The 27,397-nt window shown below is 39.2% G+C and overlaps 1 protein-coding gene across 7 annotated transcripts in view; it reads right to left on the minus strand.

Moving 5' to 3' along the window:
• Positions 1–1,884: 1,884 nt before the first annotated feature.
• LOC121516101 (LIM and calponin homology domains-containing protein 1-like) overlaps positions 1,885–27,397 on the minus strand; it is a 152,319-nt gene continuing 126,806 nt past the window's right edge. For 6 of the 7 annotated variants that reach the window (XM_041797197.1, XM_041797201.1, XM_041797196.1 and 3 more), the window contains 17 exons: positions 25,891–26,017; positions 25,380–25,537; positions 24,815–25,286; positions 21,301–21,594; positions 20,330–20,423; positions 20,045–20,148; positions 19,857–19,962; positions 16,986–17,014; positions 15,990–16,103; positions 12,873–12,965; positions 12,467–12,631; positions 12,205–12,299; positions 9,958–10,119; positions 8,108–8,203; positions 7,188–7,296; positions 4,764–4,866; positions 1,885–3,888 (listed from right to left, as the gene is read on the minus strand). In XM_041797197.1, the coding sequence (XP_041653131.1) occupies positions 3,863–3,888; positions 4,764–4,866; positions 7,188–7,296; positions 8,108–8,203; positions 9,958–10,119; positions 12,205–12,299; positions 12,467–12,631; positions 12,873–12,965; positions 15,990–16,103; positions 16,986–17,014; positions 19,857–19,962; positions 20,045–20,148; positions 20,330–20,423; positions 21,301–21,594; positions 24,815–25,286; positions 25,380–25,537; positions 25,891–26,017 (2,347 nt within the window). In that variant the 3' untranslated portion in view covers positions 1,885–3,862. The remainder of the gene's footprint in view (positions 3,889–4,763; positions 4,867–7,187; positions 7,297–8,107; positions 8,204–9,957; positions 10,120–12,204; positions 12,300–12,466; positions 12,632–12,872; positions 12,966–15,989; positions 16,104–16,985; positions 17,015–19,856; positions 19,963–20,044; positions 20,149–20,329; positions 20,424–21,300; positions 21,595–24,814; positions 25,287–25,379; positions 25,538–25,890; positions 26,018–27,397) is intronic. The other variant, XM_041797200.1, reaches the window with a different exon arrangement.

Below are 27,397 nucleotides of genomic sequence, written 5' to 3' on the forward strand. Positions count from 1 at the left end.
ACAATGATTTATTTCTCTTCCATTTTGTGAGCATTATGTAACATGTTTTGTCCCGGATCTGAAAGTTATTTATATGTAGGTAATGAATGCTTATATTTAAGAAGGAAATATTTCTACATGTGCACATAGTTTTCCAGGTGTACCATTGAGATGGTTGTTGATGATAAAAAAGAAATAATAGTCCAAATGGCTTTGTCATGTTTTCTTTTGATGAATGTTGAAGTTAGTTTAATCATAAAGAGAAAAACCCTTAAAGGAGTGCGTCAATCAGGTGGCATTAATGAGACATTTTTAACCATGAGTGTTGAAAAGGGAGAGACATTTCAGCACCAAGGACAGCACCTCACATGGCACACTATTGAGAACTCAAATCTGGAAAACAAGATCTGAAAACAATTTCTTTTTATATGAAAACATTTGAATTCAATGCAAATATCAAGAAAGGTATGTAGGTGTTTTGAAGTCCGGTAGTTTTGAATAAACCACTCCAGGGATGTCCAAAAAATAAACTATACTGCAGAAAAGATGGAAAGAAATTTGATCTGAAACGGAAACACAAGACAGCATTTCCCTGATATTACATAGATATTTTAGATTAACAATGAAATAATAATTATAATTAATATTGAAAGAAAAACCAAGATGAAACTGATTGATTTCTTAGGTTGAAATTTTGAAGATGGTTCAACTAAAAGAAGAAAAAGACTGAAGTAAAAGACCACATGGATGGGTGGTGCTATATGGGTGAGTGCTTTCATGTGAAAGTTCAATTTTAAGTCAATATATTCACAATTTAATTAACTGATCTTAAGATTTATAGGGTTTCAATCTAGGATTAAAAGAAAAAAGAATTTGTGACCCCATGAAAAGATAATGGCTGCAGAAGGCTCAACTATCTTAGACAGCTGTCTACACCAACCAGTCCATGTTCATGGATTCTTTGTGGTTTATTTTAGAATGATTTGACTTTTCTTTTATATACTAGAATTTTTTAATATATTAATAAATAAAACAAGACAATGATGCTGTATTAAATAGTATTTGTGGTGGAAACAGACTGCAACATGAAATCTTTTCTCCAAGAAAAGTCTGAATTTTTTGTTTGCTTTCATGCAGACTTGCTCACAATGCAATTTTCAAATTACCACTTGAAAATTTTGAAGCCTCTGTTTAACTTCAGCTTTTCAGGTGCTTTTAAATATTTTGGCATATTGATGCACTGATATCTTCTTTTCAGACTAAGTATAAATACTAGTACTTTTGTTTCAGGTACTAACTGATACCAATACTGAATGTGAATACTTTTTTTATTAACAACAGTTCTTGAAATTATCTTCAAAGTTGTTTTATTTCCATCAGATGTTCCCCACCACTCCTCTTGACAATACAGCAGTACAAGTTTGCTCTCATGTCATTCTTATTTGTTAAAATTTCACCAAACAGCTAAAGCTCAAACTTCACCTTAAGTACCTGCTCAAATAATGTGATACTAACATAATCCTGAAAATGCTAACAAGTTTAGCATCAACAATATTTCATGTGTACAAGTATGAGTAGTTTGACATGACATCAGTGCTGATACCCAAAACTAGTATTGTTCCATCCCTGCAAACACAGGAGACTGAAGCCTGGTTGAAATGATTCAAACTGGGCTAAATAAAGGTTAAAATGTCAAATGAGTAAATAAACCAAAAGGTGATGTTGCAATAAACCAATACACAGTATCTGAAGTTGAAATTTGAGTGGGAAGATAACTAAAAATACCTCTTTTGCAAGTTGGTGAAGTGACATAAAAAGTATTTGTTTACTTCTTTTCTCCAGTTTGTTTTTTTTTAATTTGCTGCGTTGTGTTTTTCCTGACAAAAAAACTCGACAAAAGCAGAGTTAAACGTATAACATTTTATTTATAAACATACAGTATGCTATAAATGCCATTGCATTTAAACATCAAATTAACCTATAATCGGATAGTGTTCAGGTGAATATTACAATAAATACAGAACAGACATAAAAGGTTTCATTCCCCAACTATCCTGTTAAGAAGACCGTCTGGATATAGAGCTCTGTCTCAAAGATCCCGCTATAAGAGACTCAGATGAGATTTATTTATGAACTAAATGAGGATAAAAAATAAAAATACACAATCAGAACAGAAGCTTAAAAATACTGTGGATCAGAGAGAGATGAACCCGGAGGTGAAGCATCGCTAAAGGAGGAGGCTGCTAGTTTGCTTTCATACAGCAAATCATTTGGTTTTAGGCTTAAACGTGCATTTTCTTAAACATCCACGATACATAACCGAGCTCTTCTCTTACAAGTTCAAAAAGGAAAGAAAAAAAAAAGTGATTTCAAATGTGCAGCTGGCGGCACAGATCTTTCAATTTTATCAAACCAAATATTGCACTGGTGCAGCTGCTGCTGGTATGTTTGATCATTTTACCTCTGCGGCTTCTCTAATATTTAACATGTACTGGTGATATTCTTTTAAAGGTTTTATAAATGAATCCTACCATGAGAAATTATCAAAATTACCTCAATTAATATCATACAGCATCTATATCGCTCTAGAATAAGACATTCAAAATTAATTCAATGGTTCCCACCTGCTTTACATACTATACTGTGGATTTTATAGGATAGAAAACAAATGTGTATCTTTGAACTGCTTGTTTGTATCACTGCAAATCACTGAAGAATCATCGGCAGGGGAAATTAAGAGATGTTTACATAAAATAAAACAGTACATATCAACTGAAGTAAAGCATGATGTACGGGAGGGCTGCAGTCTGCAGTTTAAGAGTTCAAATTTGGCCAAAATCCCTCCCTACACCCTCAAGAAAATAAAAGAAGAAAGGAGAAATAAAAACACCAAACAGCTGGTGTTTTTATTTCCTGCATCACCTTGCTTTTTCTCTAAGGCACATTGAAGTCCTGACTCTCCGAGCTGACCGAGGAGCAACCTGCTGTGACCCGAAAATCACAGACACAGCTCTCAAGTCGAGTTATTGCCCTAAAGATGTAACTACATCCATAATATGTTTATATAAGAAGCTAATTTTATTAAAGAGCACAGAAGAAGAGACACACGAGGTCACTGTGAGGGCAAAAGGAGCAAATAATATGGATTACTGTAAATATTATATCTTTGAATCTAGAGGATTTATAGTGACCTTTATTGCACTTTATAAATGAAGTTTCTGTGTTTTTATTAAGTACTTCTATAAGGGGCGTATCATTTGTATTTTTCATTCCAGCCTGCTGATAGAAAATAAAAAATCCTGTCTGAGCTGCCTCACCACCTCTTCAGTTTTTACTCCAGTTATTTTGATCACTACATAATAAAATCTTTCTTTGATGATAAAAAAGTGACTCCTTTGATATACTGCATTTCCATTAGATGGAATTAAATGGTGAATATTGGCTCCAACCAGGAAAATAGAATCTGATTCTACTTAACTGAGACCTGAACACTTTGTCTCTCTCTGTGTTTACTCTACACCTGTGTTTGATGCATCTGTAACAGTTATCGTGTTTTCTTTTCAACATGGCCGCCGCCCCAGAACAGTCTCCCTCCCTCTCTCTCTCTTGCATCATGATGAAACAGAGTCTGTGGTGGTGCTTGGACCAATCAAATCCAGATTTCACTCACGTCTCAGATGACATAAACACGAAGAACAGATATTTTTTTTCTCAAGACCATCCCCGGATCCCTGTCTGCCCCCCACCATGATGAATCTTCATTGTTTATAGAACTGCAGAGGATGCAAAGATCCCGACACGCTGTGAAGGACATGATTTGCAGATAATCGGTTTAAAAAGAGATGGGGGATTCATCTGTGAATCTTGTGCTTTCTGTCCAGGGTCACAACGTGGTTGGCTGTCCGGCCGCTTGAAAGGAAGAAGAGACAAAAAAAAGGAAAACCAACAATTTTTATAAACCATTGTTTGTTTGTTGAAGTGGTTTTAAGGTCATGCTAATTAAAGGCTAATGACAGAAAACCTTTTAAAAAGGGGATAATGACTTTACCTCTCCTTAGATTGATTCTTTTGATTCAATTCTGAGTTTTTCTGATCTTCAAATGATAATGCTGCTGACAGGTTACATGAGCTTTAAAGAACATGAACCTTTACTCTCTTTCTGGCAAGGTGAAAGGGACTGAGTTCTGTCATCCTATTTCTCCTTTGGAACTATTCTGCAGCTAGCCTAACCTCACCGTTCCCGACACTTCTTTATTAAAGCTGCACTTGGTTGAAGTTTTATATCAAAGCTCGACCACCTTATCAGCCACTTGGCAGGGCAGCAATAAAGAACAAAATCTTTGAAATACACATACAATTATTACCAGAAAATAATGTCAGATTCCCTTTGAAAACAATAAATCAAACAAACTTTTCTCTGGTTTTCTAACTGCTTTATGAGCTTTGTATCTACTGCTCGTTCTACGACAACTCACCTTATTGAAAACTGCACTTGTTCATCAGAGCAAAGATGAAATATGGACATCACCAAACAATAAGTAGAAACAACTCTTCTGCTACAACTTTAAACTATAAATTAAACATTTGAGCATTATGTACCAGGAAACTTTTAAATTTTTTTCTTAAGGCTGTTTTTGCTTTGAATCAGCTGACAGGAACAGACCAAATTCATTATTAACTTAAATTTTATGATAGATGGATAGATATTGCCTAAAAGCAGGCACAAACGAAGAGAAACAGAGCTAAAGAAGATGACAATGAGAGAAAGGGGTGGCGGGACTTACAGCGGGAGCGGATGTAGCACTGGTGGCAGTTAAGGAGGCCGTTTCTGATCCGGACGTCTGTCCCCGTGGTCGTGTCACCTAACTGTCCCTTACACACTCCACACTGAAGGGAGAGAAGGAATATCTAAGTTAAACATTATGATGTATAGTTACTCAGTTGGTAGTTTAGGTGAAAACTGTGACAATCCAAAGTTACTGAGGGATAACTATCTGCTGTCTCCCAATGCTTTCTGACTTATCTTCCCAGCTTGTGAATCAACGAGCCCACTTATTCTTACTGACTATATTATACGTAAACAAATAATTTCAGTTTTTAGAAATGGATTAATCAAATAGTCAGCAATGTGGCTGACTTTATTATAAAGGGTATAATGTGTAAAATCTCTGGAGAGTATTTTCAGTCAAGGATTAATACACTTTGATAATCCTGGCAGTACTTGTGTATATATAAGACCCAAATTCATTCTGTGGCTCACTCAATGTGTCCAACAGTTCTTATATAACTATGAAACAACAGAGCACAATGCTGCAACTGAATATGATACATTAAGCTGTTAACACAGCAACGGCACTTGTTAGTTGAGTTCATTGTTGGTGTTGTTTTAATGGACAATTGTTCATTAACAACAAAACTTCAACAGAAAAATTTTAAAATATTGTTCATTAACTTCATTAAAAATTCAAATTTAACAGAAATATACTTTGTGTATAAAACCTCCTAGGCGTACTTATGTAATACCTAGTACATACATTGACAGTATATAGTTCATACTGTACACCAGTGGTTCCCAAACTATTCCCCCCTTGGCAGGTGAAAATATTTTCCAGGCCCCCCTACCCTTCATCTTGCATATCAACATGCAAAAACACGCAAATGCACGACAACACACTGACAACACACATTCAAATTTTTGCCATCAAATTCCTTTTCTTTTTTTCTAGAATTCACCACAACATAAAACTTAAAAATGTTGAGTTTAAAAACTCTGACGATGAACAATCCCCTGAAAATAAAAACTTAATGAACATCTTTAAGATTTATACACCCAGTCTGGCAATAATTTCAGTGAAGACTGTGGAATTATTTGGTGCTCCAGATCTTCTTGAGTCCTGGGTGCAGGTAACCTTGCAAAGCAGATGGATACGCCAATTTCCGTGTTTCTAACCGGCAAATCCATCTTGCAAAGCTCCCATCTGAACCAATGGGCCTGGTTAGAAAGTGACAGGATCAGTCAGCGACCAGGGGCAGTGCATTCGGGCGCTCTGGAGTTGTGAAGTAAGCAAGCACCAACAAGAGGCCAGTGCAATTATGGCAGAACACATTAGCGTGGATGCTGCTGAAGTGCCAGTTTCATCAAAGGTTGACAACATTTCTTTGTTAAAGGAAGAACAAAGCACAGTAGTGAGTTGTTTTCTTTTCAAAAAAGACAAACGTCGAGTACTGACATGTCTACAGTTGCCATGGTTTGTTTTATGCAGTTCCCTATGGAGTTTACTCCTTCGGTAGAGGCGTAGCTTGGTAGCCGCTACATCACGTGTTTTGTTGCTCTGATTGGCCCGTAAAGATGTGACAGACAGAACGTTCATCCAATCACCCTCTGCTTTTTTTTTTTTTTCAAAGGCTCTGCCCTTTCCCAGTCACTGTCTGCCAGTGGTTTTCCAGATAGATGTGTGAAAGAAATCCATCTGCTGTGCCAGGTTAGGGTGCAGGTGTGAGACAGCCAATCTCTGTTCATTTTCAATGTCCAGCTTTGATTTTTTTTTGTCTTAACTGAAGCAACATCAGAAAAACCTCAACCATCTCACACTTGTAGGATGTTGCAAAAGGAAAGAGTGTGGCCAAGGCTCTTGAGCCTAGCACTGGATTTTGTATGACTTTTCCACTCCAATCCAAAACAACAAAAAGAAAATCTTGGACTTGAACTGCAATAACATTGTTGAATCTAAGGTGACGTCAAAGTACTGCTCCTCCTCAGCAGTGCTGAAGTCATCAGCTGGTGTTGCTTAGCCTTACCTTGCCGTGCCCCCCCGTCATGACGGCCCACTTTGGGAACCACTGCTGTACACTAATTTGACTGTTAGCATGCTGCTAGCAATACAATAAACCAGTGGTTCCCCATGTATTTTCCTTTGAGCCCCTCCCCCCAGCTTGTATCTAAGATTTTTTTTTAACCAGGAAGGCATAAACCAGGAGCATGCCTGGAGAACACCAATTTTTCTGCAACAAAGAAATAGAAAATAAACTTTATATATGCTTAGACATTGACAATTCTGATCCTGTGTTAGACCGACTACCCTGTGCCCCAATCAGTTCAAGTTTGAGTTTTGTTTGCTCTGTCAGAGCATATCACCACTACCAAGTCTTGACATGTAAAAAAACAAATGAGAATGTATAAGCGCTCGCTCTCTCTCTTTATCACTAACCTTAAAGCAATGAATGTGGAAGTAAAGGCTGAGGGTCTCAATAATCATGGCTGCCCCTTTTCCTAATGGCTGTCCACAGCTGGAGCAAAGCTTCTTCCCACTGACAGACCTTAAGGAGACAATAGGACAGACAGAAAGATAAAGAGGAAAAAAATCTTTGATGTTAACTTTTCTGTTACAAAATTGAAGCACTTTTAGAGTGGATCTCAAGGAGAAACGGATTTAATCAAATGTTCTTTAAAAGTGTGCTGTTGTACTGGAACACAAGCAAAGACAAGAGAGGGAATAAAAGACTGATGTCAACACAAAATGACTCAATCTCACCATAATTTACCCTATAAAAACTTATCATAGCCGCTTCTCTCTACACAGTCAACAATGACTAACTTGAGTTACATGTTCTATTCCATCTTCCGTTGTTCACCTAATATAAAATGTATATAATTATAGTGTTAGGCGTGCTGGTGAGGTTTACTCCCTTGACGACAAACCTTCAAATGATTTCTTCTGTTATCCTCCTTAGCTGTGTCTGTTATGTTGCCCATATTTTTTCTATCGTTTAAGAACCTTGTGATCAGCTTCATTTGGCTTACACAATGGGTTGTCCCATCACTGATAAAAGTCTACATGTCTTACTGTCATGTTTAAAAGCAGATTTTAATTATTCAATGACCAGGAATTGTAGACAAGGAGTTAAACTTGAGACAAATTCTCAATAATGTTATCAATGTGCTTCTAACTAAAATCAAATTCGATGATAAAGTCCATATACTTCAATCTTATTCCCACTGGTCCTTGCTGCAGTGATACATGTCATGAGATGAGTGGATTAATGTAGGCAGCAAAGCAGAAAATGACAATGCAGAAATGAACATCCCCATGTCTCCCTCCCTCCATGCGGGCTGATTGTAATGCGGTACCTGTTGGGTGCTGGAGGCAGTGTGTCTGAGGGTGGTGGACATGCAGCGGGGGGTTTGGATGAGCTGCGTCCCTTGTTATTATCAATGGGACCAATCCTGGAAATGGACAGCAACATGCAACATGATGATGACTCACAGCAACAGTGGCTCTCCATTGGCCAGACATCAGCCAATCAGAACAAGAACATGTAAAATTTACCCAGAAATGTTTTGACCAAATCCATGTTTACTTTGCACTTTAAAATTCAGTGTCCTGTGTCCAAAAGCCAACATTCTCTTAACAATTCTCTTGTCACAGACAATTTTTTACTCATGCTGAGTGAGGGTATGAAGGGAAAAGAGGGAAAAGACACCACCTGCTGGCTGAACAGGCTAACTTCAAAATCCTTTCTAGAGCTCAGCTGGTCAATATTTCTGTGCATTCATATTGAGGATGAATGTGGACACTTAGCTTGGGATCAAAATGGGTGTTTTATAATAAATACAGAAGGGCAAGCACTGAAAACAACATCAGGTAAAAATAAACAAAAGTTTAGTCACATATTGAAAATGTTTCGCAACCAGTGATTTAACATCTCATGATAAGGACTCCGTTTGAGTCAAAATGCAACTTAATGTCACTTCAACAGTATTCTCTGTTGTGACAAATAAACACTACTGTCTGTCAGTGTTTGGTTGTGTTTTCACCTCACATGGTGTAAATATATGTGATTATTTCTTTGTTGGAACAATGCTTCTTGGCAATAAATCTTATACCATTGGAAAGCCTGTTTATTTCCCTTTTAAATGGTGCCACATTTGCAAGAAATATGAATTTGTGGGATGAGCAGTAGAGTTGAGGATGTGAGTTGTGCCCATGAAAATATTGCCTAATATTTTCCTGCCAAACAGCTTATTCTGCCATTGACTTGTGTTTGGTGGATTGAATGCTTGAAGTCTGAAGAAACAAGACATATCGGCAACTAAACAGTTTGTTCATAGAACAAACAAGATCGGGATCTCAGTAGCGTGTGGTAAAACCACACACAGCCACAACAGCCTGGAACCTCCTTCTCATGCTGGTCCTCAGCCGGGTCAAACACTGCTGTGGGATGGCATCCCATTCTTCAACCAGCATTTGTCACAAGTCAGCCAACATGGTTGTGTCGGTCACTCTGGCATAACCAGCATGCCCAAGCTGATCCCACAAGTGTTCAATGGGGTTGAGGTCAGGACTGCTGGCAGGCCATTCCATCCTCTCCACTCCCAAACTCTGGAGGTAGTCCCTGATAAGCCCTGCTCTGTGGGGGCGAGCGTTTCATCTTGGAGGATAGAGTTTGGTCCCAGACTGTGGAGATATGGGATTGCCACTGGTTGCTGAATCTCATCTTAGTATCTCTCTGCATCAAATTGCCCTCAGTGATGACAAGCTTTGTTTTCAATTCAGAGAGATGCCACCCCACACAATCACACTGCCTCCACTAAAAGATGTTACTCTATTGTTCTCCACATCTTCTTCACACTTTGACCCTTCAATCCAACTGCTGTAGGTAAAATCTGGACCCATCGCTGGACATAATGGGTATCAATCAGACACCTGCAGATACCAGAAGCTCAAAACAAGAGTCAATAGTAACAGCAAAATACCCTGTTTGGCAGTCGCAGAGAAGACCTGGTTATTTTTTTCATGTTCCTGAAACATGGCAGCATTTACAAGGGAAATAAACAGGCTTTCCAGCAGTATAACATTTATTGCCAAGAAGCATTGTTACAACAATCAAACAACCAACCAAACACAGATGTCCTTACTTTTTGTGCCAAGTTATAAAGTCCAAAAACTGTGGCAGAACCCCTCTAACACATGCACACACCTCCTGTCTCCTGCAGGTCGACCAGGCTTGCTGATATCTGCTGTTGGCTGTTGTTGTTTCTTCACAGGAGTTGAAGTTTTGGCAGACATCTGGGGAAGTTTTTGGCCATTCTGCAGGGTGTGACCGAATGTTTCTGGCTGACTGATGCTCTGACTCACCGAGCTGAGGATCAGAAACAGGTGAAAATTAATTCTCCCTGTGATGAATCAATTATGCATGATTAGGTCTGTAAGTTTTTGGACAACAATGCAATTTTTATAATTTAGCTTTTTTTAACCACAACAATGGATATTACACAAAACAGTCAAGATGTGACCGAAGTGCAGACTCTCAGCTATAATTTACCATTTAGTGATCACAGCCATTTGATTCAGAGTACCCCTATTATCAAACATATTAACAATGAACTGAAAAGCACTTTCATCTGCAGATGTGTCCTGTTCCTTGCTAGTTCATGACAAATGAAGCAGATAAAAGGTCTGTAGCTGTTTAAGGGTGTAATTGGCATTTTTGTAGGAGAAAACTGATAAGATGGAGCTTCATAGTGCAGATATATGACTTAAAACAGTGGTTCTCAACTGGTTGGGCATCAGGACCCACCACAACACCCTAAAGAGAAATCGTGACCCTGATTTTTGAACATGTTCAGCCACTCAAATTTATGTAATAGAAATTTTGGAGCCTAGATGGAAAAAATGTATTAAACAAAGAGACAAGACAAAATAGACACGTATAAAAGCATATCATTACAGAAGTACACACATGCATACATCTTATTTTATTTCTTTTTGCCAAAACAGCATAGAAATTTGGTAAGTTCTTGAAGAAGTTTTTCTTGTTATCTTGGGAAAAGTTAACCTTGCAAAGCAGATGGATACGCCCATTTCCATGTTTCTCACTGTTAAATCCATCTTGCAAAGCTCCCTTCTGAACTGTTTGGGCCCGGTTAGAAAGTGACAAGACCAATGAAGAGTAAGAGGCAGGAGGCAATACATTTGGGTGTGGCGGAGTTGAGACAAAAGCAAGCAGCAACAAGAGGCTGGTGCAATTATGGTGGAAGAGATTAGCGTGGATGCTACTTTAGCACCAGTTTTATCAAAACTTGACATTTCTTCGTTAAAAGTAGAAAAAAGAACAGCAGTGAGTTGTTTTCTTTTCAAAAACAACAAAAGTCATGAACTGACATGTCTACAGTCACCATGGTTGATGTTATGCAGTTCTCTATGGAGTTTACTCCTCGGGATTGGCGCACCTCAGTAGCGGCTACGTGTTTTGGCCCGTAAAGATGTGACAGACAGAATGCTCATCCAATCACCCTCTGAGATTTTTTCAAAGGCGCTGCCCTTTCCCAAACGCTGTATATATGAGACGTTTACCAGATGGATGTGTGGAACAAATCCATCTGGCATGTCAGGTTAGGGAAAACAAGCAGTGTTGTCTAAAGAAAAGGAGAAAATGAGTACAGAGCTCAAGACAATTGCTGAAATTTACTCATAATAACAGGAAAACCTAAAAAATACATATATAAGTTTGGTAAAATTTGAGTCCTGACCCACCAGTTGAGAACCACTGCCTTAAAACACAACGCTAAGCAACCAAAGAGTTTCTTAAGGCAAAGAAATGGGATTTTTTCAAAGGCCAAGTCAATCACCTGATCTCAACTTAAAAGAGCATGCTTTTCAGGTACTGAGGACAAAACTAAAGGTAGAAAGACCCACAAACATGCAGCAACTCAAGACAGCTGGAGTAAAAGCCTGGAAAAACATCTCCTGGGAGGAAACCCAGAATTTATTAATGTCCATGGGCTTCAGACTTCTGGCAGTCATTGACTTCAAAGGCCCACCGACCCCTCCAAAAGTACATAAAAACTGTGGTTTGATTTTTAATTGTTAGTATTTTCCAAACACTTTTGAGCCCCTGAATATGGAGGTACTCTGAAAAAAATGCCCCCCTTTGATTTCAAGCTGAAAATCAACTCTTCTGACACATTTTATCGTTTAATTTCAAATCCATTGTGGAGGTAAACACAAGAAAAACTGAAGAACCTGTGTTGATGTTCCAATACTTAGGGACCTAACTGTATTTTTTTCACAGCTTATTTGACAGGGATTCAACAGATCCAAAGGATTTTTACATTATTTCATCTTGATGGCATTCAAAAAAGACAACATATATAAATTAAAAGAAATCTAGTGTTGCTCAAAATCTCAGCTAAAATGTCTTAGAGTCTTTCAATGGCTCACAAACCTTCTGGCTGTTTTCATGCTTTCGTCAGCAGTGCTGATGTCACTGGTCCTGTCGTTTTCTCGCCTTCTCCATTCCACACTCTCTGTGCTCGCCTTCTGCACAGCCCAATGACAAACAGGGATCAGATAGCTAAACAGCCAATCAAAATGACAATCACATCCCACTCATGCAATTATAACTATTTGTCATCCACAATCTCCTTTGAATGTTTCAAACCAAATGCATTACAAAAACGTGTATAATCAGTCAATAAGACATTCACCGACTGCCTCTCTAGCAGCTCCTGCTTGCGTTCCCAGTCAGCCAGAGAGCGGACGATGGTGTCCTGGGGGGCCGAGCTGGAGGAGAGCTCGCCTCTGCTTGGGGAGGGCAGCGCCGAGGAGCGGGGAGTCAGAGGGGTCACCGTTTCCTCCAGTATCCTCCGCTCCTGTTGTAACAAAAGAGAAGGGTAAGCTAAGAATAGCACAAAAGTACAACCACAGGTAATTTATCAAAAAAAAAAAATACTTTCTGTTACATAATTCACACATTAAAAATTTCAAAATCATCCCAGTTCCAAAATCTCTAAGTTATACCAAAAAAAAACCCCAAAAAAACCCCCAAAAACACAATACAAAAGAAACAACTGTAAGTCCAACATGTGCCTGAAGGCATAAATGAGCACACACCTCCTCGTGATATTTCCTTTCCTCCTCTGCCACCTCCTTCTGTGCTTTCTCCCACTCCTCCTTCAGCTTCTCCTGCTCACGCCGGTACTTTTCCTGTTACCATGGCAACAGACACATGACATACAGCACAGAGCCTAAACTTAGCTTAAAGACTAAGATGCCTGCAGGTGGATGTGCAAGAAAAAAGAGATGATATACAGACATCTCCAGCATCAAAAAGGGCTCTGTGGAGCTTTTAAAGGCTTCACTGGACGTTACATTTCTCTTAGTCACCTGGCTTTGCCTGATCCAAATCTGGAGTTCAAATCCTGCAGGAATAACTTGTAAACTACATAAAATGTCCATTTGGGATGGACTTAGTATTTATTTTGAACAGAATCTTTGATATACAGATCTAAATGAACATAAGGATAGAAAAATCATTTTTTCTGTTGTGTCTTAACACTCGTTCATATCTGATACTTGTGTGTTAGGGGTATAAAGCAAGCAGAAGCAAACAGAAGCAGGCACTGAGTACAAAAGCAAAAGTAGAGCATGCAGAGTCTGTGAAGTACAGGGTTCCTACACAATCTTCAAATAAAGCTTCCTAAAGTCTTTAAGAAATAGCGTTTTTTTTTGTTTGATGTGGCCAGGTAAAATAGTGTTTTTGCATTAAAGCCAGTTTTTTAACCCTTTTAAAAATGTGTAGGGACCCCAGGAGAAGACAAATGTATCATTATAGGATTTAGAAAGAAGGAATCTATGGCACAGAACAAGAAAAGGACAAGGCAAGATCAAAGCACAACACTGAATCATCCAGGGAGGTGACAAGCTCATTGATGCACCAGACAATCATCCATTTCAGCGCATCTCATCTCAAACAGTCCTGCAACAACCAGCAAGCAGAGAAATCTGTTCTCCTCACTGTTGTTTCTAAGATTTATCCATTAGGGTTACACAGTAGATAAGTACAGTGAATCATGGATACATCTTTAGGTTTTTAATGTTTATAACTACGTGGACCTGAGATGAACCTCTGATTGGCTGAGGAGAGAGAGGGTGATTTAGGCAGCAGCAACAGCAGCAACCTTGGACAAAGTCCTTGTGTGTGTTTGCATGTTTGTGTGAATGATGTGAAGAGGGAAAGCTGAGAAGAGACTAACTAAAGGTTCTTTGGCTGCACAAAATTGCCCTCTAGTGGCCAACATGTGAATAGGAGCAGTGTGGATGTGCTTTTGGGGAAGGGTGTGCTCAATGTAAAAACAAACAGAGACAAGCTTTGCAAATAGCACTGGACTGTGGTTAATCAACCTGATCATTAGTTTTGCAAAGGCTCTAACAAGGGGATCTTACTCTTCTGCTGAATGTTTTAAATCAACTTAAACAGGAAGTATGTGAGTATAGCAAATCATGGTTTATAATCTGGGGTTAAACTTTTAAGATTGATCACTGTTTTCTCCCAGCATTTTAGGTATCTTCTTAACTACATATCAACATTTCATAGCTTGGTTTAAATATTAAAGTAAGTGAAAATCATCTTTAAGAGTAGTTGCAACATTAACCAGATGTGCAACAAACATTTTCACTTAAAGATTTAAACCAGACATTGAGACAGTTCCATAATTAAATCGCACATGCTGTGCTGCTGTCTTGCAGCATTCTCACCCCCAAATTCCACATAATCTCCCTGCACTGCGTTCAGGGTGTGCACCGCTTTTCTCCGACTGACAGGGTGTGCAATCACTCACTGGAAGCCAGAGGTGGAAAAAGTACATGACTGTTTTACTCAAACAAAATTTACTTAACAAGAAAAGGTACTGGCCTATAAATCTAGTCAAGTTAAAAGTTAAAAGTTTTGAAGTTAAAGTTTGCTATAAGTACAGAGCAGTGAGTAGCTACTGAGGAATTGTACAGTAAAATATGATCTTTTCTAATTGGCAAGAACAACAAGAGAACAGATCTCTAACCAGGTTGTTCTGGAAGAGTCAAACCTCTATAATAAAGTTAAATACACATAAAAATGACAGTGTTAATTAAACTCATACAGAGTTAAATTTGTCACTTTAAAGTGTTTCTATTGGTCCAAACTACATAGTACACACAGTTAAGTTTTAAAGTGTGAAGTATTTTACAGTATAACAGAGCTGCAATAACTCTTTAAAATCTGTGGCAAGGTGGGTCTCCTCTGGCTAGAACAAAGCAGAGTCCTCATTGCAAGGCAGTGCATACTGATGAAGAATATGCTCTATGTGTCCTTTAGGAACACCTAAAATCAAAGACAGGAGCTCTAACTCAGTGGATAACTTCACTCACCATGCAAATGTGTCTCACATCAAAAACAACCATTCACTAGAAACAAGTGTAAAGAACCCCAGCAGAGATCACTGTGTTCTCTCACTATGTGCTACTGTGCAGTCAACAAAGGTGGAAGAAGTAGGAGAGTATTGTTCTCAGTCGAAGTACTCTGGTTAAGACTAAAGTAGAAGTTAAAGTACTAATTTAAGTGAAGTGGAGTGGGTCTTCTGGGATGCACTGTAGACTAGTAGGGGCCAACTCCAGAGTGCACTTTGCAAGCAGATCGCTGCACAGATGGAGTATGTGGAATTTGGGGGTTACTGATGCATTTTAAAGAGACAATGAAGTTAAATTAATAGTTTAAAACAAAACCCACACAGAGCTTAAAGAGTCTGTGTTCCCCTACTTTTTAAAGAATAAAATAAAACTAAATTCCCACTGAATTTGCTATCAAAAGTGTAAATGATATACCTTAAACAAAAGATAATTATTTATTTTAATGAGTTTCCTAAACCTAAGTTTTCCAAGACATTTAGTAGGCTAATAAAGCTACAGCTGCTAATTGCAAAACTCCATAGCTATCTTGTTGATGAGCTATGTGTTCAGTTAATACAAATGCAACATATAAGAAAAAATATTCAGCTTGCTCCATGTTTGATCTATTTTCCTGTGGGCTGAGCATTAAAGAGCCATTTCTATTTCTTACATTATTTTACACCATTTCTTAATTACTGAAAATGCTTCAAAGTTAAAGTTGAAGTATTTTGCTCAGGACTCTAAGTTGCACAAGGACTTGTTACATAGTCATGCGCCATGCGTTACCCTTTGAGGTAAACTAGGTACCTGCAGCATGCGCTCCTGCTCTTGCTGCCACCTTTCCTGACGCTTTCGCTCCTCATCCGGGTCCCAAGACCAGCGGTCACCCCGCCTGGCCTGGGGCAACACCGGCACTGACACCTGATAGACACCGACACACAAAACACATCCAAACACACACATCAACATGCACAAATACACACACGGCACAGAGATACTCATGCACACATCCACATCGACAAAACGACGGCCGTTCGTACACAAACACGGTCTCACCCAACCATGGAGCCGATATGGTCCCACACACACAAAGTTCAACACCAATGTGCACACACATCCACCACAGGAAAAGAAGAAGGGAAGGGAGGAGACAGAAATAGTTGGTCTACCACAACAGCACTACTCCAATGCTAGCCAAAGGACTCCTACTAAGGAGAGAGAAGACAGAGAGATAGAGAGATGAGCTCAAAGGAAAACAGATGCAGTCTCGGCCGTTTACTACAGCATCCTCATCTGGCATGCACATGAACAGCTCTGTGTGTCCTATGTGATGTAGGAAAGCCTCAATGGAGTTTATAATGAAAAGAAAGCTGCTCTTAAAATAAATGTCTGATCTACAAAAAAATTTGGATTACAAACAACTTCAAGGAATAGTGAAAAATAATCAGCCTTATATATGAAACAATAGGTGTTTGGAATGTATTTTATGTATTTTATGCCACAACAGACAGATTTAGTTGAAGGCAGGCAGTCTTTTTACTTACTTTCCTGGTTACAGCAAAGTTTCCATTTAGATTCAATAGCTTTTATCTAACATATTTTTGATTAATCCTACCTGCAGAATTGCAGATTTTTTTTCCCCTAGTTTCTGCATTTCTCTTCTCTTTGTCATTGTCTTATTTAAGTCAATGAAAATAAAACACTGTAACCCAAGACACATTCAGCCAGATGAGAAGGAGTAAAAGGGTTTCTCTGAGTCTGACCATAAACTATTTTGTAGTCAGATGATGCTTTCATACTCACGTTTCCACGGCAATCCTTCTCCGTCCCTTCTGCAGGGCAAGTGTGACAGAAATGACACAAGTTAAAACACAATTTAAAAGTATATTTTGCATACATGTGATTAGTATAGGATGCACCCTGAGGGAGAACACTTTTAGTGATGTGCCAAATGTTATTTAAACAACCTAAGGAGGACATATGCAGATGACAAAAACAAAACAACAAAAAAACAACACAGTCCACCCACCAAGAGAAAAATGATTCATTTGAAACCAGCCAATGGCCATTTTTCCTTTTTGGCTGTTTAAAATGCTTGTGTCTGTCTCCATGTTTAGATGGGTCTAGATGTAAATTTAGTACAAAAAGCAAAAAATACATGTTGGGTAGTTTATTTGTTGCAACAATGATATCTGGCAAAATCTTACACTGTTTGAAAGCCTGTTGATTTTCCTTTAAAATGGTCCAACATTTTTAAGGATCATGCATTTGTGGGATGAGCAGCAGAGCTGAGTATGTGGGTTGGACCAATAAAAAATTTGCCAAATCTTCTCTGCCAATGCCGAACTGATTGTTTGGCTGTTGCTACTGACTCTTGTCTTGAGCTTCAGGTACCCCCAGGTGCTGACAATCTGGCGCCTGATTGGCCCCTGCTATGTTGAACGATGAGTCCAGATTCTGCCTATGGCAGTTGGATGGTAGGGTCAAAGTGTGGAGAAGAGGCGAAGAATGCTATGCTGATTGCTGCAAGTAACATCTTTTGATGGAGGTAGTGTGGTTATGTGGGGTGGCATTTCTCTGAATGGAAAACAAAGCTTGTCATCTGAGGGGAACTGATGGAGAGAGATACTAAGATGAGATTCTGCAACCAGTGGCAATCCCATATCTCCATAGTCTGGGACTGAACTCTATCCTCCAAAATGATAACACTGCCCCCACAGAGCGGGTTTTATCAGAGAGTACCTCCAGAATTTGGGAGTGGAGAGGATGGAATGGCTTGCCAGCAGTCCTGACCTCAACCCCATTGAACACTTGTAGGATCAGCTTTGATGTGCTGTTCTCGCAGAGTGACCAACACGACCACGTTTGGCTGACTTGCGACAAATGCTGGTTGAAGAATAGGATGCCATCCTACATGTTTGACCAGACTGGTGACTAGCATGAAGAGGAAGTGCCAGGCTGTTGTGGCTGTGTATGGTTTGTTAAATGAATAAATTGTTAAACTGCCAATATGCCTTGTTGCTTCAGACTCTGATCATCCAACCCACCAAACAGGAGTCAATGGCTGAATAAGCTGTTTGGCACTGGAAGAGAAGGTTCGGCAATTTATTCAAGTGTGCCATCCACATACTTAGCTCTGATTCTCATCCCACAAATGCATATTTTTCTTTCTTTCTTTCTTTCTTTACGAATATAACACCATTTAAAAGGGAAATAAACAGGTTTTCGACTGGTGTAAGATCTTTCACCAGGACACATTGTTAAACAAAGAAATAATCCACCAAACACAAATTTTTCTTACTTTTGAGATGTCAGGGTGGACATGAAGCTTTTAATGGAAAAGCATTCAGTTTATTTGACAGTGAGACAAACATGAGACTGGTAACTGATCAAGTTTAGTAGTACTAGTCAGGTAGATCACTTAGGGTGGTCTCTTTTTGTGCATATTCTGAAAAAATATTGACTAATCTATCAACTAGGATTATGTTGTGCTGTTAACAAACATTACACAATGTTAACTTGGAAGAAATCAATACCCCAGAAAAGCAAATTAGGACTTAAAAGTTGGTAAATCTTATTTCAGTACTCCTTTGGCATGTAACTCAGTGATTACAAAAGCTTGCATTTTTTTAGATGGTTATCAAATCCTGAAAATGGGCCTATTTCATGCCTTTGCAGCTCTGAAATCACGTCCACAATACTGATATGATCAACATGAAGTATAGACTTAAATAATGAAAACACACTGATGTGTTAGACCACGAACTACTGTCTCAGTAGTGAAGTAAAAATGAGAGAAAAACAGACAGTTAGAACAGAGAGAGAGAGAGAAGATTATTAATCATCCACATGACTGCAGAGATGAGTAAAAAAGAGGTAATGGGACTACAGGGCTATTGTCAAGCCCCTGGAGAAACAGCAGGAAAACCCTGTGCATTTAGCACCCGGGGGGATGTAACATGATCTCCACCGATGAAAGACGGGGGTTTACCTGGTGGAGCGAAGAACTCCCAGCGTAACTTAGGTTTGCTGGTTGCCAGTGGAGACCTGACACTGTTTTCAAACTCTAAAGCGAAATAAAAATATGTGGGTGGAAGGGAGGAAGGGAGGAAGGAAGGAAGGGAAAAAGGGAAGGTAGGAAAGAAGTGATAAAGGATAAAGAGATGTCAAAACCATGGGGTTGGTATGGACATCAAGAGAAGTGGGGAAAGCTGAAAAATTATAATTTTTGGTATTTCAAAAGATGTGACATATACTGTGTTCAGCATTTTCTATGCTTCACTACAATTTCAAGGAATTATTTAATTGAGGGATAAAAGATTCACGATAAAACAGAAAATATATATTTTTTGTTTTATTATGCTTCTTTTATACCAAACTTTGCATTTTTTATACTGAATCATGGGTCTTATTAGCTTGTGTACATGTCTACAAAGAAAAAGGAAAAAGGCTGATTTAAAGTAAAGCTGATCTGTTCAGCTGAACTCATAAACAAAGGGAAAGCAGGACTTAAATAGGCTGCAAAAATGGCTGCATTTTTCATAGTCAAACACAACATAACAGAACAAGGTTGAGGATGAAAGGTAAAGGGGAGAAAAGCCAGCAAGGAGGAACGGAGATGTATGAAAAAGAAGCTGCTGTGCTTTGTAGTTCATAAATGAGAAGTTCACTTACCTGCTGCTGTTTCCTTTGGTGGGTGATATACAAATGATCCCGGTGCAGCCAAGCTTGGTAAATCCTCTCTCCTCTGAGATGACTCTTGATGACTGGGAGCACTTGCCTGCAATGAGATTCATAGATTTTTGGAAGGACTTTTCGTGGTTTGGGTCAGTGGTCAACATCAGTTTGTTTAGCAGCCTCACCTGTAAAGTGACTGTCTGACTTTGCTGTTTGCTGACTTCTGGCTGGACAAGGCTTGGGATGTTTTGACCAGAACGTTCTGTTTTAGTTTGTTCTTTTTTGACTTCTGAAAACACAGAAAGCAAAGGATTATGGCAGCTATCATAATAATCTTAATAACAAGCCAAAACTTTTCTTATCAATTGCTTCCCTTTTAATGATTTAAACAGCAACAAAAATACTGACTGACCTATAATGATAAGTCTCTTAGTAACCACTAGGGGTCAGTATAGCACAGCTGTTCATACCTGCACGGGCCTTCTGCTGAGCAGCTGCATTAGATTTCTCTGACTGAGACTGACTTTCAGTCCTCCCAAAAGCTTCCTCTGGCTTCTGCAGCTCCTGCAAAGGTGACAAGTGGTTTTCAAGCTGAGTAATGAATAAAAGAAGACCAAGATTGTGATGCATATAGCTGGTGTCGGGCCAAAATCACTACTTTTCAAGGATTAAAAAAAATGCTATATTTTTCAATTACTTTAACACTGAATGATCAAAGTCAGCTTTTTTTCGACTTTTCATTGCTTTAAAACTGGTTGAAACCCACTGACAGATGTAAAGTGTGACCGATAGCATTGATTTTTGAAGAAAAAATAAAATCCCGAAAAATGGAGATAAAAGGTTTTGACCTGACACCAGCGATATATCTTGTGCAAGAACTAGTAAATATGCACTACAATGGATTCCAACCTTCAAAAAACAATTTTAAATACCAAAAAAACTTGTTTTAGAGGCTGTGTAAGATAGGTAAGGCAGACATAGCGATGAGATTAGATAACAGTGTAATGTGTGGCTGAATGATGTCACAAAGATCAGTTGTTGATTGCAGTGAGACTCTAACTTTGTGACCCTATAACGGATTACATTTGCAGAAGTAATAAAACTTACACACTATTGTTTTAAACTACAAAACAATCACTCTGGTTTACATTAATTCAATACCATTAGATCTACTAAGTGCAGAAATCAACCTTATAACTCACCATCATAACACACCTGTTTGTACAGTTGTGTAAGGGTGGCCTAAGATAATATGTTACGCCATGTAAAAAAGTTTTAAACAATGGGTCAAGGCTTAAGTCTACATCTTTTCAGTAGGCTTAAACCTTAAATGAATTAATTTGTAATTACCACATATCTTGTATGTGTATTTTGGGTGCTGAAAAATTTATTGCTGACTAAAAATAATACCACTATTTCACTATAAAAGACTAATCCTGACCGATGGAAGCGAGGTCGGCCGACTGGGTGATGAGTGCTCAATAACTTTTTCTTCTCTGACATCCTTAGAGGCTGTCTTTGATCCACTTTGGGCCTCTTTTGTTGACACCAGGCTTTCTCCTGTTGAGGCAGGCGAACTGTTCGTTGTGGCAGCTGCTGATGAGGGAGCGTCTACAGGGCTGCTGCTGGTATTGGAAGTTGATGCCTGGAAATGTGGAGGAGATTCCCTTCCTTGACTTTCAGGTGAGGTTGGAGCACTTCCTATGTCGCCGTTGACTCGAAGCAAACCATCCGCCTGAATCAGAGAAAACCTTTTAATTCATACATATGTGAATACACTCAGCATAACCTTTGTGTAGCTTTTTTGCTCTGCATGATTGTCATGGCTGATTACAGTATGTGCTGTAGAGAATTTAAAGTACTTGACAGATGGTCTAAATGGTTGATTTGACTCATATTCAAATGGACATTGTTGCTTTACTGTTGAATTCAAAAGAATCCTGAACATCAATTTATTAACTAATGAACACATCTGTGTCCAGACAGATTTTCCATGTCTATGATTTGTTCAAAGATGTCAGTATGAGGGAAACACCATCTGAATTTTGCTGCAGCTCACACTATGTTCAGTAATAAACTTAATTCACTGTTGATGAACTGAAAAATTAAAATAAACTCCAAGCCCACAAACCCAGTGCCCTCATTTGGTGGTCATTATCAGCCTCTCATCTCTGTTCGTTATTAGCTATTCATCCTGCTCACAACACCATACTGGCTCTGTAACAAAGAGGCACTAATGTATGTGTGAGGAGCTCCTGGTTAGCGGTAACTTAAGACACTGTGGTGGAGTTGGGTGAATGCAGGCTCTCAGTCTGCACCCCGTCGCCTCCACCTTCTCATCCCTCTCCAAGCAGTCTGTGTGGGCGCTCTTTGTCTGCTGGGAGCCCACTTCACATTGAGAGGACCCTACTTGTCAACTTCTTAAGTCAATAGGGAACAGAGGGCTCCATTCAAAGCCGGGCTCCGCTCAGACTCCTGACAAGACATTCCAGAAAAGCACTGTGCTCCATTAGGTCCGGTAATAACCTTCCCCTCCCTCCTCACCACACCAAAACATAAGATCTCATTTTAAATTTTCCCATTTGGCAATTTTTCCAGAAGAAAAGGAAATGGATCCTGCTGAGAGTACTTTGAGCTAAATTGAAACATTACATACTTGTTCTGGGAGGGGAAGTCTTGTGTTTTCCTAGAAACCGACCAGTTCATCACCATGGCTGATCTGTGGCATGCTAGTGTATCTGCCAAGGGAGCCAGAGGGGAATTTACCCAGCAGCATGTAAGGAGAGTAGCCAAGAGGGGGAAGTAACCACATGTAAAGAGGTCGAGACCTAAACTATGCTCACATAACCTGAACTGCTGTGCCTACACTAATAGATTATCCATCATTTAATGTATTCAGGGGGACAACTTCTTAATTACAATGTAAGGAAGTTAAATGAGTGTTAATGCTATAGGGATAAACTGTATGATAATAAAAGTAAAGCAGCCTCTTGGTTCTGTGACTTAAGTCAATGCAGAAGCATTCAAATGCACCTGCATTCTTTCTAATGGCCGGAATAGAAAGATTCCACTTACCAATCTAAGCTTAAAACATTTCCTACCACAACATCCAATCATCCGGGATAGAGACAAAGCAACCCAGACTCAATGTCTTTTACAAATATGATCATTTTTGGATTCAAGAAATCAAAGTAGCAAAGGTCAAAGTTCACAGAAAATACATGATATGACTGCTGCCATGTCTTTCTCTACATACAAACTCCAAATCTTAAGAAAAGTTGACATATTGTGTAAACGTTGGAGAAAAAAATGCTACAGTGATTTGCAAATCCTTTTCATCCTACAGTCAACTGAAAACATGATATCTAATGTTCAATCTGATAAACTTTGTTTTTAGGAACTATACCGAATTCTCAATTTGATGGCTACAACAAGTTCCAAAAAAGTTGGGACAGGAGAAAGAAAATACTGGGAAAGTTTAGAATGGTCAAAGACACCTGGAACATTCTAGGTAAGAAGGATAAGACAGTTAAATGGTGCTAGGGATGAGTACCAAAATCCGGTACAAACATATCCAATACCTTCCGGATCGAATTACAACAAATACTGATACCTCATTCTGACACCCTGTCACCCCAGTGCAACCCCCTGACACCCCAAATTAAGTCCAAGAAATATGTTTTTGAATTTGTGTGGTTTCCTTGTCTTATTCCATGTTCAACTGGCATCTGGTAAATATATTTCTGTGAATCATTAATGATACCTAGACAGCTTTTACTGTCCTGGTGACTTTCAACCCACTTCTTCTCTCAAAACTATTGATTTGGGCACTGTTTAGGCACCAGCACTTTAAGAAAAAATATCCATTTCGCACCAGTATCAGAAAACCCCCGAATGATACCCAACCCTAAATGGTACCAGTTGATAGTAGCATGATTAAAGGAGTAGTCCTGAAAGGCTCAGACATTCACAATCAACAACAGTACAAGGTTCTCCCCATTGTCACAAAGAATGCAAGGGCAAATTGTCCATCAGTTTATGAACATCAATACTCAACATGCAACTGCAAGGAATGTAAAGATTTCACCATCTACAATCCATAATATCATCAAAAGATTCAGAGAATCCCCAAAAAATCTCTGCACCAAATAGGTAAAGCTGACCTCTGACCATCAAAAACCAGCAATCAGTCTGTGACAAATATGACAACATGGGCTCTGGAACACTTTGAAAAACACATTTTCAGTTTACACAGTATGCCCATGCATCAATGCACATTAAGACTTTTCCATGAAAAGCCAAAGCCTTTTGTCAACGACATCCAGAAGCACCACTGACTTCTAAGGGCCTGAGGCCCTTCTGAGATGGATTGACCTAAAATAAAAATTGTGAAAACTCCCATTGGAATTGTACAGCACTTTAAGAAGCATGATGAATAACAACAGAAACCATGTACTGTTGAGAAACTTAAGGTGTACGTCAGGAAAAAAATTGAAAAGACCTGCACTTTCAGAACTTAAAAAATTAGTGTAATGAGTCCCCAGCTCCTCACAGTGTTGTTAGATGAAAAGCTGATGTAGAAGAGTGTTAAGTATGCTCTTTTTCCAACTGTTTTGGAATTGTTGCTGGTATCAAATTCAGATTGTCTGTTTATTACTAAAAAAATAAAGTCAATCAGTTTGAACATTAAATTTCTTGTCTTTGTGCTGCATTCAGCTGAATATTGGTTGAAAATAATTAGCAAATCCCTGTATTCTGTTGTTTTTCCACATTTTACACAACGGCCCAACTTTTCTGGAATTGAGGTTAATACGTACAGGGCATAACTATAATGCAGTGTGTGGACTTTGTATGTAACAAGGAAACAAGAGGCAACAATACACAGGGTGTGTGTAAAACATAATTAGTGCAATAATGCTGCTGTAATATGTACAAGTGCTGTACATTCCTCTAACCTTGCATGGTTCAGTTGTTGTGGGTCGGGACTGGAAGTAAGGCTTAGGCGTCAGCAAAGGCACCGGTTTTGGCGACAGAACTCTGGTGGATGGCGGCTCAGATGAGCGAGATCGAATCTGAGGCCGCTGGTGTGAGGAGTCTTTGGGAAACTCCTCGACTCGTGCCTCCAGTGTAGACGTGAACTTTGGAGCTGGGGCAGACTGCTGGCGCAGATATTTCATTGGCCCATTAGGGTCCATGTCGAAGGGGTCTGGGGTCGATGGGGAAGGGGACAGGGAGAGAGGGAAGGGTGAGCAGGGATAGGAGGGATCAGCGGATATGCTGCGGTCCAGCAGCTTTGGCAGCTGTAAGCGTTCCAGCACTGCTTCACTGATGGAGAAACGCTGGGCATAACGTTGGAGGATGGCTGAAGCCTCCTCTGGGGTTTTTGCTTTTCTGTAGGCGTTACGCAGCTCCTCCTCACGGCGCTCCCTGCTCAAGACAGAGAGAGGTGCAGATTTTAATCAAACTTTACTTATCCTGTGTTTTAAACTGAAATATGATACTTGTGTGTGCTTCACCCACTTGTCCTCGACTATCTCCCTGTAGGTCTTGATGCTCCTCCTCCTCTCAGAGATACAGGTGTCTCCTGACATCAGCCGCTCCATCATCTTCCTTTCCTCCTCCTTCTTAATGAGGTCTTGGGATATACTCCTCCTCCTGCTTTTCCATCGGGCCAGGTCCTGACACACAAATGCATTAGAAGGACTTCAGTTTATAGTAAAGAATAGCAAAAGCACTTATCATAGCTGCACTGTTTGACCTGAAGCAATGCACCTAGAATACAGTTTTCAGTTTTTTAAGTGGGGCACAGCTATGAAGTGAATTTTGCACATAGATCTGAAGGCTCTAAGATCACATAAAAACCAACACAAGTGAGACAGAAGTTGCAAACTGGACACATTTCTCTTGAAAGTTGTCAGGATCCAATAGAAAAACATGATTGTCCCTCATCTTTATCCTGAATAAATGAATTCACACCGAGTTGAAGAAACAAGAACAGTATGGAAACCTCAGACAAAGTTGTCAGACTCACATCCTGCCAGTGATCCTCCTCTTCCTTCATCTTGTTGTACTGGTTGTGCATCAGCTCATGTCGAACCTGACTGTGGGGCTGCATGAGGGCATCTTCCTCACCACGCATGTCGATCATACTCACGCTCCTACAGGTTAGAAGGGAGGGGAGACACAAAGAAAAAACATAAGGGAAAGGACTGTTTTTAAGCAAAGGATGGCTTTTTCATTGTGCTATAAACATTCAATATACTTCATTCAGCTAAGCAACAGTATGTTTATACATATGTCGGCCTTTATTTCATAAAGGTCACGAAGTAGAGATGCTGTGAAGTTTCTGTAGCATTTCCAAAACTTTGCAGAGGCTATCAATAACAAAAGCATGTTTTGCTACCCAAAAAACTATGTAAATAGATGATTTTACAATAAAAACACACATCAATTCCAATAAGTCAGATAAATAAAACTGTCTGCCTCCAAAAATTGAAACAATAATAAATCATGCAGTGGGCAGGGACTGTGTCCACAGCTGCTGTTTCTTCAGTTAGCAGTGCTCATTTTTAATATTAAACCATTGTTCAGCGTTTTCAGAGCTCAGTGTCTTGAGTGCAAAAACTCCCTTAGCATCAGCTGTTTTTTTGGTACTGCGCCCATAGCACTCTCAATTAAAAACAGTTAAACTGTTGAAACAGTGCTGTGCCTGTCAATGCCACTTCTTTCTCACTGACCAATCGAAGTCAAGAAGGGGCAGGACTTGTGATATCAGCTTTGTCAACATTAGAGCCATTGCATCAGTGGCAGAGAAAATGACTCGTCATTTTCCAAGTCTAGGGCTGCTGCTAATGCAAGAACAGGATTCCTTTACATTTTTTTCTTGTTACTTTTCATTAAATAATAAGCAGAAATCAACTTTTGAAAGTAATAACAGAGCTGGTAAGAAGTGCTCTGTAACAGAGGTTGTGGACGCTGCCAGTGGGAAAAACAGCAGCTGTGGACACAGACTCAATTAGAGCCAAAACAGCAAACACATGTTTTTAAAAGAATCTAACAAAAATGTCCACCAAACAAAACATTAATGTGCCATCCTTAGTATTGTTCTTTAAATAATTCCATATCACATTCACATTTTAAGAGCTTTGATGCAACAATCATGACAAACAACAAAAGGTTAACAGTTCAACACTTGTTAAAGAACATTTACACTTGTCTTATAAATCAGTGATGTTACAGCATCCATTTTTTAGACAACAGATAAAAGTTAAGTGCAGAATTACAAACAGAAACATGCTGCTAAACTGGTGTTCAGTGCAGATTTAAGGTAACATAAAGCAGGAGAGATTTTGCATTACAAGGGAAAACTGTGGACTGATACAACTTTAAACCAACATGGATTTAATTCATCTCCTGCTTATGCAGCCTCTCACCTGCTCCAGTACAAGCTGATTATGATGCACTAACAGCAGATGACAATTACTTGCATGATACTATAAGGTAAAAGGGTGTTGTCACATGAAACATGCACTTAGCAG

Source organism: Cheilinus undulatus, linkage group 10 (assembly GCF_018320785.1).
Source record: "Cheilinus undulatus linkage group 10, ASM1832078v1, whole genome shotgun sequence".
Classification (NCBI taxonomy): domain Eukaryota; kingdom Metazoa; phylum Chordata; class Actinopteri; order Labriformes; family Labridae; genus Cheilinus; species Cheilinus undulatus.